Genomic DNA, 17,992 nt, shown 5'->3' with positions numbered 1-17,992 from the left:
AAATAATATATAAAAATGTAATTTGGGTACAGTGTTGCATGAGTAATTGGTCACTCAAGGTGTGGCCTGGGCAGGAAGGGGATAAAAGTGCCCAGTATTGAAGTGATCAAATAAAAAATCTCCCCAAAACACATGCTGGATTGGGGTCTGATGGAAGCAGCCATTTCTTGATCTGTGTCATATCAGCTGTATGCTGGGTATATAGTTGTAGACCAGTGGTTCTCAACCTGGGGGTCGAATGATAATTTGCCAGGGGTCACCGAATCCTGGGCTGTTCCTGAAGCCCGCACCGCTCTCTCAGCCTTTTTATGCGGCTGCCCAGCAGGACTGTCCCTGGAGCCTGTGGCCGCCCAGATGGGCTGTTCCTGGAGCCCGCAGCCACCCATTCAGTTCACGGCATGGCTAGGGGCAGAGACTAGAGGTCAGCTGATTGGTGAGGAATGTGAAGTGGGAGGGGCCGGAGGAGACCTTATCTGCCGATTTCAGCATAGGTGTCACTGCTACGAGACACCACAAAGGCCGGCGAGACACAGTGCAGCAACACTACCTGTGATTATAGTTGCCAATAAAAGACCCCACTATAGTTCTCAGATCAGCAGATGACCTTGATCAAGAGCACCTAAGTTGGCCGATTAGAACTCCCCCCAGCATTGCCACTCATCCCATTCTCTCTACAAAAGGAGAGAGAGAAGGAATAAAAATAGAGAATACATGGAAGGGTGAGGGAAAAAAAAGAAAAAAAGAAAGAAAAGAAAGAAAAGAAAGAAAAGAAAGAAAAGAAAGAAAAGAAAGAAAAGAAAGAAAAGAAAGAAAAGAAAGAAAAGAAAGAAAAGAAAGAAAGAAAGAAAGAAAGAAAGAAAGAAAGAAAGAAAGAAAGAAAGGACAGGACGGCTAGATAGAGGGATGGGGAAAAGAAAAAACAAGAAATTAGGATAGAGAGAGATAAAAAGGGAAAGAAAGGAGAACAAAGAGTGGTACATCCTAAAATATACTATAAGGGGTTTTAATACTGTATGGGTGGAAGGAACTCAGGGAGTCCCAAATGTCCGTGGATTAGGGGTGCAAATTACGTGTCTTGCCTTGGGTGCCGACAACTCACGCTGTGAAAATAATTTTACTGTTGGGGTCCCCACAACTTGGGAAATTTTATCAAGGGGTCACGGCACTAGAAGGTTGGGAACCACTGTTGTAGACCGTGAAGGCAAACCTATTTCATGGGATAATTGCTTCCATCAAACCGCTCTCACAAAGATAAATGGCTTGGTGTGAAAAATTTCTCAAAAGCAGGTGAAAGTAGTAAAAACTGGTCAATAACAGATCTACAACTATTTGAAAAGCACATGACTAGCTATAAAAGAAAATGAATCATGCAACTCAAACGGGGCGATTAAATTCCCAAGCAAGACAGTAGCCATGATCAGAAAACTGGCATCCTGTCCGCTTCTGTCATTCAGGATGAGAACAGAATAACCAATAAAAAAAGTAGAGCACATTACATTCTCTTTCCAACATTTTTTGGCACTGTATTCATACATCTTTAATTAAAAAATTGTTACATATAGCGCTATGATCTCTTTGCTCTGGATTTCTCAAAAAAAAAAAAAAAAAAAAAACCACACAAAACAAACAAACTTACCTGTTCACTCTCCTGGGACATTTTTCTGGCTTGATATCTACATCATAATGATAAATTTCTATTTTGGGAATGTCCATCTCAAAGAAGTTGGCCTGGAGCTTGATGGTCCTCCCTGAGGTGCCAAAATCCGGTCTCAGCGGAGGCTTGAACGTATACACCGGCTGAGGGGGCGGTCCAAGCACTGCAAACAAAAGAAAAAAACTGTTACTTCAGGAATTTTTTATGTATTTATTTCCCCCCTAACACGGGAGATTAAAGAAGCATCTCTTACGCAAAAATAGTCATAGCCTAAAGATGAGGGTCTTCTGATCTATGGCACCTAAAGAGACTCCTAGCAACCATTTTTTGCAGGGAATAGGATTCCTCTTGAAACTGATGTTGAATCGCGGCTCCGGCCAATCAGAGCACCGTAGCCCGCAAACCCAGAAATAACTCCGGGAGACATGTCGCCAACCACAGCGGTGTACAGGGACTACTGTGGGGCTTCCATCTAAGGTAAGTAATTCATAATGAGCTAATATGTTATGCATACTAGCTCATTATGCCTTTGTCTTGCAAGGTTTTTTTTTCCCCCTTGGGTTTACAACCACTAACATGCCCACAGACAAAAATGTCCAGATACCCAATTTATATGAGCTTCTTGCATAGATGCCACCACCTAAGGATCATTGGAGGAAACGTTGTCCCAATGGCTTCTGTTCACACACCAAACACTTGTTTCCGCAGGCTTAAGAGTGTAAAGCCTAGTACACACGATCAGAAAATCTGACAAAAAAAAAAAAAAAAAAAAAAAGGTTTTCAAAGCGACTGGAGGATCATCTGATTGTTAGTACACAGGTTTCGAGAGCCAATCAGGACAGTTCAACTGAAATTATCCAAAAAGGGACAAACATGAAAATTTCTTGTACGATACCAGATGGTACGATTTTCATTTCATCAGTACACCACCAGTGGGACCGGACTTGTGCTGTACTTTGCATTATGCCACTTTCCTGTCATATGATTAAAGCAGAAATCCCCCCCCCCCCCGTCGACCACATTAGGATTTTTTTTTTGTGGGATGTGTTAACTCAGGTCTCCTCCCCTCCCTGCCACCAGCCAGCCTACTGGGACACATTAAAAGTCCCAGAAGGCTGCGGGTCCATTCACAAAGCGCAGTGAGGCTCACACGAGCAGCTGGCTGTGAAGCTGCAAGGAGTCATAGCCATCTGCCCACAGTTAAGATGCCAGCGCCTGTGTGTGTTCAGAGGATCCTTCTCAATATAGTCAATATGCACAATGACTAATACACAAAGCCAGACTATACAAGATAGAAAAGAAGAAGATGTACAAGTAAAGATGGGGATGTTGCACAACAAACAAGATCTATGCGGAAAGAGCATTAACAATTTCTAAAAATTAGAACAGTGCAGGATTTATGCCTGCACCACTTTTCATAGGCTGAGAAGATAAAGGATAGACCTGGCCAGAACTCGTTGCATGGCATCTTTTGCATGTGCAGACATGCCACACCACAGCAAAGAACATTGGGCCTACCAGAAAAAAGGATAACCACTGGGACTTTGACAGGGTGAGAACAATTACTCAATTCAGCTGTGGCATTCTTACCCCTTCCTGTGTGCTGCTAAGTTGGACTACAAGCAACAGTGAGAGTTCTGGCACATAAGGCAATAGCCACCACAGTAAGGCCCCATTCACATGTGCGGATCCATATTCAGCCACCCGAACGCTCAGCAGGGATCGCTCCGTTGATTCCCGCTGAGCCGCCGGATAACACCACACTGTGCAGGGACAGAGCTGTCAGATCTCCGCTCTCCCCTATGCCCCCCCCCAAGGCAGACATTCTAGCACTTCTGCCCACAGAAGTTAAAATATAAGTGTAAACAGCACATTAACCAAACATTCCAATATGCTTTACAAAGACCACGCATTCACACTAGACCTGGTTCCAATGAGGCATATTTATAAATACCCCACTAATCACAAACCACTTAAGTTTTCTCAGAAGCCAAGTTATTCCCTGGAATGCTTTTGGATTGGGGGGGGGGGGGGGGGGGGGGCGGACCTCCAGGAATCAAAGCAGTAGTGGAACTAACAGCACCACTGCAAAGACCATTCTCAGGGCAGTCATAAATGGTTCAGTGGTCAAGAGGAAAATCAAACCAAACAAACTAGGTCTCCAATCACCACCCAAGCCGTCCTTTCCGCTCCTCTCAAGCTCCCTGTTCTCCTCCCACATGCTCGTCTCCAGAGCCTCTCCCATCCTCTGGAACGCTCTACCTCAACCTGTCTAGCCATCTCCTACTCTTGCTGCCTTCAGGGAAGCCTATCACTCCAACTAATCCTTTGCCACTTCCACCAGCTCATTCCCCACAGTTACAACCTTTTGTACCACTCAATTTGATTGTAAGCTCTTCTGAGCAGGGCTCTCTTAATCCTCTTGTATGTTATTGCATTGTAACTGTGTTGGCACTATATAAAGCCTGTATAATATTATTAATAGTTCCCATCCAGCCACACCAACACCATGGAGGATATCCATTTTTAGCTAGCGTTCGGGTAGCCAAAGCATCCGTGGCTGCCTAAATCCAATGGTGCAGTCAAACAGTGATAACATACGATAGGATGCAGTCAAACGTGCCACAGACAGTTCAAGTCTTGGCAGGTTCAGCAGGAACCAGCCGAGATTCAGACCATGTATGGGCAGGATGACTGTATCAAATTTAAAATCGATCGACCTGGGTACAACAAGCCTACCTGATTAAACATATGATTATTACTAGCGGCTAGTATAATCACTCGTCCCCACCAGAACACAATGACTAGGCGGGAGGAATCCCCCTGTCCCAAATTTGCTCTGTGTATGGGCTCTGCCTTACTTTTCAGTAGATAAAATTTCCATCTGGCCCGGTTCATTTTTTTTTTTTTACAGACTTAACGAGTTCAGTGGTGATCATCAATGAGGGCCTTTAGTATGAGCTCATCATGGTGGCACTGTACAGATAAAGGTAGTTAAAAATTGGCCATAATTGATATTGTGGCCCTGCAAGTACCACCCAGCTCGACAAAAGTAATTTTAGGGGAAGAAGAAGAAGAAGAAAAAAACAAAAAAAAAGTATATGATATAGATAGATAGATAGAGAGATAGAGAGAGATATATATATCTATGTGTATGATTATGCCACCCCTGTGGGATGAACAAGAAGAAACTGACATGCATGACTAGCTTAAGGCTAGACATAGACTGGCAAAAAAAAAAAAAAGGAAGGCAAATATCTGCCCATTGTGGTTACCACTGAAACTCAGTAAACAGAAGTGACACACACACTATAGGTTAGGGCGTCTTTGAAAAGGCAACAATCAGCTAGGTCACAGATTTCCCCTGCAATCTGAAAAGCCACTGATCACCTGGTATTGCCTCATTAAGGGTGTCCTGAGAAATACTGATTTTTACGCTAGGATCACATCTGGTTGATAGATGAAAGACAGTTTGAGCCTTTTAGGTGGACCTAAATGCAAAAAGATAAATACTTATGTGGAACATTTAGAAATACTAATTGTTCCAAACATCCCCCCGAAAGATTTGCGTAGCAGTACACTCCCTGTGCCTTGAGCTCCCTGTTGAGATCACCTAAGGCACTGCGTGCCTCAGTGGATTTTAAGTGAGGTTTAGGAATGTCACTAGTGTTCTGCCCGTTCTTCTCCCTGCTGGAGGGGAAGCTGTACTTGGGGACCTGCAGTGCAAGCATCTCCTTGCTTCATTCAACCTGATCTAATTGCGGCACCTCTTCTGCCGTTTCATCATTACCCCCATCAATTATTGGGTCACCAGTCATCAGGAGTTCAGCACTAACATGAGGCCAAGTCCTGCTCATTTACCAAGAAATGTACCTCCACACATACTGTACAGAACAAGGCATAACAAGTTCGTAAAGGGAAAAGATCAGTTGCAGGTAACCTATTAGGTGAAACCCCTAACTAGCCCTTTGTTCTCAGAATGCCTTCAGTACACGTCTCCTGTACAGGCAGCCTAAAAGCAAAAAAACTTCTATAGCCTTAAAGAAGCAACCCCAAAACTGAACCCATTGCCTTTTTTTTTTTTTAAATGATTCATAAAGACGCATACAGCATTTGCATTATTAAAAGTTTTCTTCCCCTTTTTCTATAGAGAAATCTGTAATCTAACAAATAGATTTGCCAACACGTTAGAGAAAAAAAAAAAAAACCCACACACAACTCGGGAGTCTTACTTGTATACTTGTAAAGGTCGACTTCACCACAGCATAGTCCAACTAAAGCAAGCCGTGCTCACGTCAGTTGCATAGATGAATTTGGCTGTGTGTGACCAGACTAACATCCAAAAGCAATTAGATTTCTAGGATCACCTCTGAAGACACATTACTTATTTTGCACAAAATGGCTTCCTTATGAACACACACACACACACACACACACACACACACACACACACACACACACACACACCTAAAATTTACTCTTCACCAAACCCCCTCATAATCACAATGAGTCTGCTTAAACATCGTGATAAGCAATGCAAATACTTAAACAACACAAAACCTTTAAAAAAAAAACAAAAACCTCTTTTGTAATCAGCTGAAACAGGACACAATGAAAAAAGTTGAATACGTTTGCATTTTCTTTGTTATGCATATGTACCAATGAGATGCTTGTGAAGAATGATTTCACTCTTCTGTTCTGCATACCAAGAGCCACCAGCTAGCATTTTATCTCCAAAAAGGGTGCTAACGAAAAGATAAAAATAGGATTTTTACAACAGCTTACCTGTGAAATCCTTTTCTTGGAGTACATCACGGGACACATAACCATAGTAATTACTACATGAGATACAGGAAGTTCAAACCCTATATAACCCCTCCCCTTACCAGGAGTACCTCAGTTTTTGTAGCACCTAAAGAGGGGAGGGACCTCTGTGTCCCGTGATGTACTCCAAGAAAAGGATTTTTACAAGTAAGCTGTTATAAAAATCCTATTCTCTTTATCGTACATCACGGGACACAGAGCCACAGTAATTACTACATGGGACGTCCTATAGCAATGCTATTTGGGGGGGGGGGGGTTGGGGCTGGAGACACAACCTGTAGGGTGCCAACAGACTCGAGGACCTATATTGCTGCCCGCAGCACACTGCGCCCCAAAGGCAAAATCCTCATGCCTTTTTACATCCACTTGATAAAATCTGGTGAACGTATTAACTGAAGACCAGGTTGTGGCCTTACAGATCTGAGCCATGGAGGCCTGGTGGTGCACTGCCCAAGAAGCACTAACCGCTCTGGTAGAGTGTGCCTTGACTTGAAAAGGGGGGAATTCTACCCTTTAAACCATAGGCCTGAATTATAACTTGCCTAATCCATCTAGAAAAAGTGGCTTTAGATGCTGCCTGTCCTATCCTAGGACCTTCTGGCAGTACAAACAAAACATCAGTCTTTCGAATCTGACCGGTCGTCTTTAAATAGACTTTAACCACTCTCATCACAAGAAGACAATGTGGCGACTTTTCTCCCTTAGAACATGGTTTTGAAAAAAACAAAGGAAGAACAATATCTTGGTTTAGATGAAAACCTGAAACCACCTTGGGCAGAAAAGCTGGATGAGGACGCAACACAACCATGTCCTCATGAATAATCAAATATGGCTCTTTACAGGAAAGAGCCGCCAACTCCGAAACCCTCCTTGCTGAGCATATAGCAACTAGAAACAATAACTTCCTTGTCAGAAGGACCAGGGGAGTAAGTTGAATCGGTTCAAAAGGCTGTTTTTGCAACACTGACAAAACCAAGTTCAAGTCCCAAGGGTTCAAGGGAGATGTAACTGGCGGATTAATCAGCATTACTCCCTGCATAAAAACTCAGACCAAAGAATGTGAAGCAAGCGGTCTTTGAAATAAGACCAACAAAGCTGAGACTTGGCCCTTAATAGTACTTAAGGCCAGCTTCATGTCTACCCCTAACTGTAGAAAGGCAAGAATTCTGCCTAGGTTATACTTTCGAGGGTGCCAAGCCTTGGACTCACACAAGGAAACATAAGCTTTCCAGACTCTATAATATACAACTCTGGAAGCTGGCTTCCTTGCATTTATAAAGGTAGAATTAACTGACCCGGATAGCTCACGTTTCTTTAGAATGTGGGTTTCAATAGCCAAGCCAGTAAATTCGGAGTTTGTAAGGAAGGATGGAATATCGGACCCTGCGAAAGTAGGTCTGGATGTAGTGGCAGGGTCCACGGATCCCACACCACCATCTTTACAATCTCTGCATACCAGACCCTTGTGGGCCATGCTGGGGCTACAAGAATTACCCCTTTCCTTTCCAGCTTGTTCCTGCAAAGAAGTTGTGGTAGTAACTGAATAGGGGGAAATGCATAAATCAGCGAGAACTGTTCCCATGGGGTTACCAACGCATCTGTCCCGCATGCGAGTGGATCCCTTGTCCTGGACACAAAGTTGACCAACTTCATGTTAAACCTAAAGATCTACATCCGGGATCCCCCATCTTTGGCAAACAGCCCGAAAAATGTCGGGGTGCAGAGACCATTCCATCCGGGAATAACCGTTGGCGACTCAATTAGTCCACCTGCCAATTCTGCACTCCCGGAATGAAGACTGCCGATAGGCAAGGAACATGCCTTTCTCCCCAAAGTATAATAGGATTCGCTTCTCTGAGCTGCTTGACTCTTGGTGCCCCCTTGGTGATTGATATATGCTACAGCTGTGGCATTGTCGGATTGGATTCTGACAGGACAACCCCGTAACTTGAATGCCCAGGTCTTCAGAGCCAGACGAGCTACCCGAATCTCTAGGATGTTGATGGGCATGGCTCTTTTGGTCTCGGACCACTGTCTCTGGATAGTTGACCCTTCTAGCACTGCTGCCCAACCTGAAAGGCTGGCATCCGAGATTACCACCTTCCAGATAACTGGTATGAAAGTTTTCCTTTCAGCAGATTCAGAGTTACTGACCACCAACTGAGTCTCTGGGACACCTTTGGGGACAACCGCATTGGCAAATCTAGAGCTTGGACCTTTGGGCCTGCACTATGCCACGCCCCTCAGGGACGCCTGAATCTAATAAAAACAAACTCTTCCCAGTCTAAGGCTGCAGAGTGCGGCTGTCGGATCCACAGGACACAGGAGTGGTGGGGGCACGTGAGGCTTGCATACATGCATTCCCAATACAGGGAGGAATACAATTTAGCTAGCACCAGGCTGAGCTTACTAGCAGCATTTTTATTGCTGGACTATATCTCAGCAAATAGTGCATTTATTTTAGTACCTCTGTTTTTGGGTTTAAGACTATGGGGGTTATTTACTAAAGGCAAATCCACTTTTCATTACAAGTGCATTCGCTGTAAATCCAAGGGGGAGATGCAAGGAAAATAAAAAACAGCATTTTAGCTTGCACATGATTGGATGATAAAATCAGAAGAGCTTCCCATCATTTCAGATCTACAGCGACTGCACTTCCAAGTGCACTTGTAGTGCAAAGTGGATTTGCCTTTCGTAAATAACCCCCTATGGCTCCCAAAAAGGATAAGGTTGTAAAAAAGCTACCCAAGACACAACTCTCAGGCGCCGGGGATTCTAGTCATGCCTCCACATTGTCTTTTTCCCCTGAAGTACCAGAAGGGGCTAGCCAGGGTGAGCCATTGGGCCTTGTAGGCGTCTCAAACGATTCTAGCATCTCAACCCCTGTCTATGAGACTGAAGATGTTTTTTCTTCCACCTTGCTGGGGCTGGAGGAAAGATTGGCGGCCTTAATCGCTTCTTCCATTCAAAGGAAAAGATAGTGTGGTAGGCCCCCCTTCCCGCCTTAGACTCTCTGGCAGGGCAGCAGTGGACAGGGGAAGACGAGTTACCCTTAGGGGATCAAGGGGAAAGGCAGTTTAATTATTCCTCTTCTGAGGAATCAACTATGGAAGAACCATTTTCAGCCTCGCAATCTGAGAAATTGCCGATACAATCTTACAGAGATGGTCCGGTCCACTTTCAAACAGCCCTTAACAGAGTCAGGTCGAAAATACAGTTTCCACATTGGGTTCTCTCAAACCCCCTCAGACTTTGCACGCATTTCCTGTCCATGCATTATTGGAGCAACTTATATATGCTGAATGGGATCTCCCAGATAAGCACTTTCTTCCTCCAAAAAGATTCTGTTCTTCATCCTAGGGAGGAAAAATTCACTAAGAGGTGGGCTGTTCCTGTGGTTGATGCCACTGTTGCCAGTGTGAATAAAAGTCTAACTTATCCTCTGGACAATGCTCAAGGATCCAACAGATAAGAGATTGGAATTCCTATTGAAGTCATCTTTATCTTTGGCAGTTGCAGTGACTCAGCCTGCTGTTGCTGCAATAGGAGCTTGTCAATTCCTAAAGGATTGGTGTAGACAGGCTCTTAAAGCGGGGGTCCACCTATCTTTTTTTTTTTGGAGTTCATTCACAAACTTTTCTTCTCATGATTATCTACTCACATGTTCTGTGCAATAAGTCCGCCTGTGTCCGATTTCGTTGTAAAGAATAACTTATAAAATTCACTGAAGGCGGTTTCCATCTTCATTGTGGGCATTTGAAGCCCACAAGCATGTATTTCCTGGATGCGGTGAATGCTGTGCTCCCAGCATTCACCGAGATGTTGTGATGATGCTGTTGCACAATGCATGCTGGGAAGCCTGAGACTAGCTCCCAGGGGACTGTGGGAGGTCTGGGAGAGGCTAGAAACACGCCTACTCCCATGGGAGGAAAACCAGGAAGTGCTAAGAAGATTAGAAAAAAAAAAAAAAAAAAAAAAAAAAGGTAATTACGGCGATTTAATTTTTTTTTACACAGCATGTCAGCATCTAGGCAAGGAAGAGAATGCATAGAGATCATGTTCAAAATTTTGGTGGAAACCCACTTTAAGGAGATCCCTGTGCAACAGGCCAGGGAATTGGCTGAACTGCCGAAGGGCATCATGTTTTGCCATTGACGTCATTAAGGATTCTATTCACCAGACGTCTCGCCTTGCGCTTGTACTAGTGCACATGCGTAGGATCCTATGGTTGAAAAATTGGTCAGCTGAGATACCATGCAAGAGGCTCCTGACTGGGTTTGCTTTTCATGGAGATCGGCTATTTGGGGACAATTTGGACAAATGAATCCAAAAATTTCTGGTGGGAAAAGTACGCTTTTACCAGTTAAAGGAAGGAAAAAAAACGTCCTTCATTTAAACGAGCGCCTTCTCTGGGGCCAGGGGCCTCTGCAGTCAGGGTCAGGTCCAAGGACAAAAAAAGTCCTCGGGACGGATGCCTGCAAAACAGAATTCCAAGGCTTCATCATGATGGGGCACCCCCGCTCTCCAGGGTGGGGGGGAAGACTTCTGTAATTTGACTGGCGGTGGGAGACTCAGGACAGATGGGTTGTCTCCATGATAACTAGGGTACAAACTGGAGTTACTAGCGTTCCCATCGCCTTGTTTTTTGGAGGTCAAATGTTCCTAAAGATCCAAGGAAAAGGCCATCTCTGTTTCAGGCATTAAACAGATTACGGTTTCAAGGGGTGATCATGAAAATCCCCATGGAAGAGCAAGGTTTGTGGTTCAATTCAAACCTCTTAGCGGTGCCGAAACCAATTCTCCAATTGGAGATGTCAGGCCCATTCTAGATCTAAAAGATCTGAATACCTGAAGGTCCGCTCGTTTCGCATGCAGTCGATCAGGTCAGTGGTTTCTGTCCTACAGGGAGGGGAACTTCTGGCATCTATCGACATCAGGGTTGCATATCTGCATGTACCTATTTTTTCCGCATACCAAAGATTTCTGCGGTTCGAGGTAGAACAGGACCATTTTCAGTTTGTGGCCCTACCCTTCAGGCTGGCTACAGCACCCCGGGTATTTACAAAGGTTCTGGCTCCACCTCTAGCCAGACTAAGGGCGCAGGGGATTATGGTCCTGGCACACCTAGACGATCTGTTGCTGGTAGATCGGTCAGTTTCCCGCCTGGAGCAGAACGTGCTGGATACGACCAGGTACCTGGAAAGCCTGGGTTGGGTTCTCAACCCAGAAAAGTCTTCTTTAAAACCACTGAAAAGGCTGGAGTATTTAGGTCCGATTATAGACACAGACCAGAAAAAGGTGTTATGCAAAGATCAGGGGCATACGAGAGCTAGTACAAGTGGTCAGGTCAAAGGGAGATCCCTCCATTCGCCTTAGTATGAGCCTGTTAGGAAATATGGTGGCTTCATTCGAAGCAGTTCCCTATGCCCAGTTCCATTCAAGGCTGTTACAAAACAGTATCCTGTCTGCTTAGGAAAAAAAAAGGCTGTGGATAAAATTTATATAGCCTTATGCCCCTTTCACACAGGGCAGACTACACCTGCTCAGCAGGGAATCGGTCCACTGATCCCCGCTAAGCAAGCTGTACAGCTTGTCCATGTCTGTTCCATTAATGCAGAGTGTACAGACACAGCCAGCTTTCCTCAATAGGCAGTCAGATGTAAATGGACCACCGAACCGTTTACATCCGACTGTCATGCAATCCGCCAGACGCACCGGGAACAGATCCCCCATCCGTCTGTTTTTAGCAAACAGGACCAGATTTCACCAGGTGTCAGACACATGTCCGTTTAGGCCCCTTTCACACCGACAGGCCGATCAGGGCCGTCCGACAGTTTTTCCACGCGGACCTGATCGGACCATCCATAGCTCTCGATGGAGTGGCAGATGTCAGCGGACATGTGTTCGCTGTCATCCGCCGGCATCCAATCCACTTAAAACAGATGGATGAGGGGTCCGTTCCCCATCCGTCTAACGGATCGGATGATGGTCACATGGAAAAAACGGACAAGTAGTCTGTTTCCATTTGATTGCCCCATAGAGATCAGTAGGCAGTATCGATGTTCACACTGCACAGCGGAGCAGACACAGACCTGTCATCCGCCTGCTCAAAGGAGATCAGAGAGATTCCCTGCTGAGCAGATGGATCCACTTGGCAGAGTCCGCCCAGTCTGCACGGGGCCTTAGATTTATGCCGATTACACACGATCAGCTAATCGGACAAAAAGTACTGCTTTCAAAGTGATCGTATGATAATCTGATCGTTAGTACACAGCTTTCGCTAGCCAATAATGTGAAATTATCCGAACGGACCAACACGAAAATTTTTTCCTGTACAATAGCAGAACTAATGTTTTTTTGTTTTCTTTAACAAGGTTGGTCTTTATTGGAAGAAAAAATATACATGAAATTGGTGCGATACATTTGTTTGGACAGTAAATAAATACAGTCATACAAGAATATAGCAATTCAAGGGTATTTGTACAGAGCGTTAGACATCATGGATAGCAGAGTAGCCACTCAAAGATTCACATAGTGCCTAGTAAATATAAGGATAGGGGGCCGGTAGGGGAAGAGGAGGGGAGGAAGACACCCAAATATTTTCTGAGAATAGCTAATAAAATTGCAAGCCTCATCAGCTGGGGCAAATGCTATATGTGGGATCTATCCACGGCCTCCAAATCCGCTCATACTTCAAAGGGCACCCTCTACTCATGTAGCTTAACTTATACAATGGTAATATTGCATTAACAGAGTCCTCCCATGATCTCATCGTGGGGGGCAAATGAGAAGTCCATTTCAGCAAAATTTCTTTTTTGGCCTAAAAAACCAGTAATGAAATCAGCATCTTAGCATATCTTGGCCTCTGCTCATCATCCTGAATAACCAATAGGGCCAACTCTGGTGTCACTGCAATAATCAACTGAATGCGAATATTAATAGCTTCCCCCACCTCTGCCCAGTACCTCGATAGTCGAGGACAGGTCCAAAACATGTGAAAAAAGGTACTGTCTGGTGAATGACACCGTGGGCAGTTTGGGGAGCGTAGCAGATATATCCTGTGCAGTCTCTGGGGCGTGTAGTATATCCTATGTAAGAATTTTGTTTGGATCAACTTGTCTCTAGATGAAATCACTAATTTAGAGCTATCCTCAAAACATTCCTCCCAGGCTTCTCTATCTAAGTCAGGCAAACCTGCTTTCCATTTAGTCCTCCATAATGTTTTTTTTGTTTATTCAGTACAGTATTCGTCAAAAAATAAAATCTTTTAGGGCCGAAACAACTAATCGATTAATTGATAACGAATCAATTATGAAAATAGTTAACTATTTTCATAATCGATTAATCAGCCAGCCGATTAGTTGGCTTGCATAAAAGAATGCATTATTTGTTTACATATCAGGAAATACAGTGCAGCACACATACAGCTCAGTACACCGTCCATACATGTCAGCAAGCGCCTGAGAACTTGTGACTGTGTGGAGGAGCAATGCCTCATGGGACATGTAGTCCTGGGCAGGAAGTGAATGGTTCTAAAGGCAGAAGTTTTTTTTACCTTGCTGTAGGGCCACTCTAAATTATAATTTGCAGCTTGCTATTGGGGCACTCTGAAGGCAGGAGGAGGACCACAGAAAAAGGAGAATTAGGGCTGCTCTGTGAAAAACGTTCTTAAAATTTTATTTTGAAAGAAGACCTTGTTTTTGTATGGCCAGCATAAGTGACAGCAGGCGCAGGTAGCTTTTATCAAGCCAAATGCCTAAGACAAGGGAGTCTGTCATACATAGTATATATTACACTTCTGTCAAAAAAAAAAAAAAAAAATTTGCTCTCCGAGTCTGATAGTATATACAGTATCTCTCTTCTGTCATCTATATTTAATACTGCATATAAATATTTAAGAAGAAATTACTGTTTATTTTAAAAACTTTACATATTAAAAAGCGGAGTTTCACACAAAAATTGAACCTCCGCCTTTTCGGAACCCCCCCACCTCCGGTGTCACATTTGGCACCTTTCGGGGACAGGTATTTGCACCCACTTCCGGGCATAGACTCCCACGTGAGTCTACGCCACTTCCCGGTCCCTCCGCACTGTCTGCTGGGACACACGAGGGTCCCAGAGATAGCAGGGAACATTCGGATTGCGCAGCGCGACTCGCACATGCGCAGTATGGAACCGGGAAGTGAAGCCGCAAGGCTTTCTTTCCTGATTCCCTTGGCGATGGCAGCATCCGAGGACCGAGGGACGGTTCGGCTTCCGACATCGCTGGACCCTGGACAGGTAAGTGTCCTTAATTTAAAAAAGCAGCTGCAGTATTTGTAGCAGCAGACTTAAAAAAAAAAATAAATAAAATTTTGCGGGACTCCCGCTTTAACTAAATTATACACCACACCACAATTAAGGTTATTATCCGATTAATTGAAACAATAAAATCGGTCAACTAATTGATTATGAAAATAATAGTAACATCTTGGTTTTTGATGTGAGATTAGCATGCAAAAAAAAAAAAAAAAAAAAAAAAAAAAAAAAAAAAAAAAAAAAAGGAGAAAACCACACACCACACAGACGGAAGATTGGCTTTAGTGGCACCAAGTTATCAGCATAAGGAGAATTAGTGCCGTTATCTGTTAAAAACAGCCTTCAAACCACACCTAACCAGCAGCACTAACTGTGCAGATAAACCCAGCAAGTCAATATGCACTACAGTCTCTATAATAATTCAAACAACGATCATTTCACTAAGATGGATGAGTAATTTTAAAAAACACTTAATTTTACCTTATGTTAACTTTATGAAAAAGTGTTAATCAACTTAAAAATATTCTCAGGGGTGGAATTTTGCTCCACATAAAATAGGAGAAGACACCATCTGTGTCAAAGAGGGGCCAGGATCACAGAAGAGGGGGATCTCTCTCTCTCAAAAAAAAAAAAAAAAAAAAAAACACGACACAGCCATTCAGGCCTCAGTCTACCCACTCCCATCATTCACAGATTTATGTCAATTTGAGAACTACAAGTACTGACAGCCTCTGCAGCGGTCGGCTCGTAGTTCATGAGCACTCTCTAGGCAGTTCATTGAGCTTCCTGTCATTGTGTAACTGCCTGCCCATACGAGAAGACAGCTACAGAGACTGTCTACTGCCCACATTGCTACGATTGCCACAATGTGCTATTTTTTTCCAGCAGATTTTTTACCTGCAAAAAAGGGGTGCATTTAATTTATGTTTTTACAAAGGCGAACTTAACCCTTTAACCACTTAAGGACTGAGACTCTTTCTGAGATTTGGTGTTTACAAGTTAAAAATCATTTTTTGCTAGAAAATTACTTAGAAAAAAAAATATATCATGTTTGGGGGGTTCTATAGAATAATGGTGGTCATTGCAATACTTTGCCACACCGTAATTGCGCAGCAGTCTTACAAGCGCACTTTTTGGAAAAAGTACACTTTTTTTTAATAAAAAAAAAAAAAACCAGTAAAGTTAGCCCAACTTTTTTGTGAAAGAGGTTACGCTGAGTAAATTGATACCCAACATGTCACGCTTCAAAAAATGCGCCCGCTCATGGAATGGTGACAAACTTTTACCCTTAAAAATCTCCATAATCAATCTACAGGTTGCATGTTGTGAGTTACAGAGGAGGTGCTAGTGCTAAAATTATTGCTCTCGCTCCAATGATCGCAGCGATACCTCACATGTGTATATTTGAACACCGTTTTTATATATGGGTGCTACTCACGTATGTATTTGCTTCTGCACCCGAGCTCGGTGGGACGCATAGAAAAAATTTTTTTCTCCTTTAACTCTAGGTTTTTATTTTTACTACTTTACTACTGTTACTAGGGGGAAAAAAAAAAAAAAAAGTAACTTTTATAACTATTACAAGGAATGTAAACATCCTTTGTATAGAAAAAAAAAAGCAGGACCTCTTAAATATGAGATCTGGGGTCAAAAAGACCTCAGATCTCATATTTACACTAAAATGCAAGAATTAAAATTTAAAAATAAAAAAAGTCCCTTTAAGAGCTATGCCCTTTGACGTCGCTTCTGCCCTGCAATGGTATGGAGCTGGGTGGGGGCCATCTTCCCTTCACTCAGCTCCATGTCAAGCAGGAAGGATCCGATGGCCTCCGCCGGCAGTAAGCGGTGAAGGGCACTGGAGCGCGGCGGGGGGGGGGGGGGGGGCCTGTCCCGCTGATAAAAGTGATTTTGCGGCGAATCCACTGCAGAGACCACTTTTATCTGAAACCGGACCGCTCACTGAAAAGGATACCAGGGTCATGGTAGCTAGCTTCTGCCACAACAAAGATATCCCTCTTCAAAGTGCCGACGTATATCAGCGTGAGCCGGTCCGGAAGTGGTTAAGGAAACATATAAGCCACTGGTGCCCAAAGCTTGTAAAAAGGTAAACATTCAAGTAGTGTTCAAATTGGTTTAGGTTAGAAAGCAGTAAGTTGAGGTGGTGGAGACAGACAAGGTTTGATTTGAGTAAAAGCAGACCTCCTGAAAACAGCCTCCTCACATATTCCGCTGCTACCTTCCTCACTCAACTGCACATTTATTTTTTCTAAAAGTAAAATAGGAAAAACACATTTGTAAAGATCTTTTTGAATGCTCACCTAGGAGAAGAGGACGTCGTACGACCTTAGGAATCTAACCTTAAAAAGGGGTTATAAACTCTTGTGTTTTTTCACCTTAATGCATCCTAAACATTAAGGTGAAAAAACACCTGGCAGTCACCGGCCCCCATCCCCCCCCCCCGTTTTACTTACGGTACCTGAGCCCCTTCATCTCCTCAGCGGGGACGTGCTATCCCTCTCCCCATGGGGTCTGGGTTCTTGATTGGATAGATTGATAGCAGCACAGCCATTGGCTCCCACTGCTGTCAACCAAACCTAATGACGCGGGCGCCGGGGCAGAGTCCAGCATTCGTGTCTGTGGACGCAAATGCTGGACTCGGGAGCGCGCCCACAAGGTAACCCCCTTGGGAGAGCGCGTCTTCTAGGGGGTTATCTGATGTGGGGAGGAGCCGCGAGAGCCGCCGGGGGACCCCAGAAGAGGATGTTTGGGGCAAAAACAAGCTGCACAGTGGGAGGTAAGTATGACATGATTGTTATTTAAAAAAAAAAAAAAAAATCCTTTAAACATACATACATACATACATACATACATACATACATACATACATACATACATACATACATACATTTTTTTTTTCTTTGTTTGCAAATTTTTTTCCCACAAAAGTGGAGTTTCCCGCTATAGCAGTGGTTCTCAACGCCTGTCCTCAGGACCCACCAACAGGCCAGGTTTGCAAGATAACAGAAATACATCACAGGTGATATAGTTTGCTGCTCAGTGATTGCAGTATTCTAGTCTGCACCACCCAACCCAAAGGTAATACTTAAAATCTGGCCTGTTAGTGGGTCCCGAGTACAGGAGTTAAGCACTGCACACTACTGTGACATGATTTTGATGCGCAGTGCAACTTTGGTTGCGGTTTGCACCAAAGTAGAG

The 17,992-nt window shown here is 43.9% G+C and overlaps 1 protein-coding gene across 5 annotated transcripts in view; it reads right to left on the bottom strand.

The window, feature by feature from the left end:
* The window catches only part of AGO2 (argonaute RISC catalytic component 2), a 93,560-nt gene that overhangs the window by 51,521 nt on the left and 24,047 nt on the right, over nucleotides 1–17,992 (bottom strand). For all 5 annotated transcript variants that reach the window (XM_073632294.1, XM_073632298.1, XM_073632297.1 and 2 more), the window contains one exon: nucleotides 1,637–1,817. In XM_073632294.1, coding sequence (XP_073488395.1) covers nucleotides 1,637–1,817 — 181 coding nt within the window. The remainder of the gene's footprint in view (nucleotides 1–1,636; nucleotides 1,818–17,992) is intronic.

Source organism: Aquarana catesbeiana, linkage group LG05, assembly GCF_042186555.1.
Source record: "Aquarana catesbeiana isolate 2022-GZ linkage group LG05, ASM4218655v1, whole genome shotgun sequence".
Taxonomy (NCBI): domain Eukaryota; kingdom Metazoa; phylum Chordata; class Amphibia; order Anura; family Ranidae; genus Aquarana; species Aquarana catesbeiana.
The sequence above is the reverse complement of the archived record's forward strand: the minus strand, read 5'-3'. Positions and strand labels throughout refer to the sequence as shown.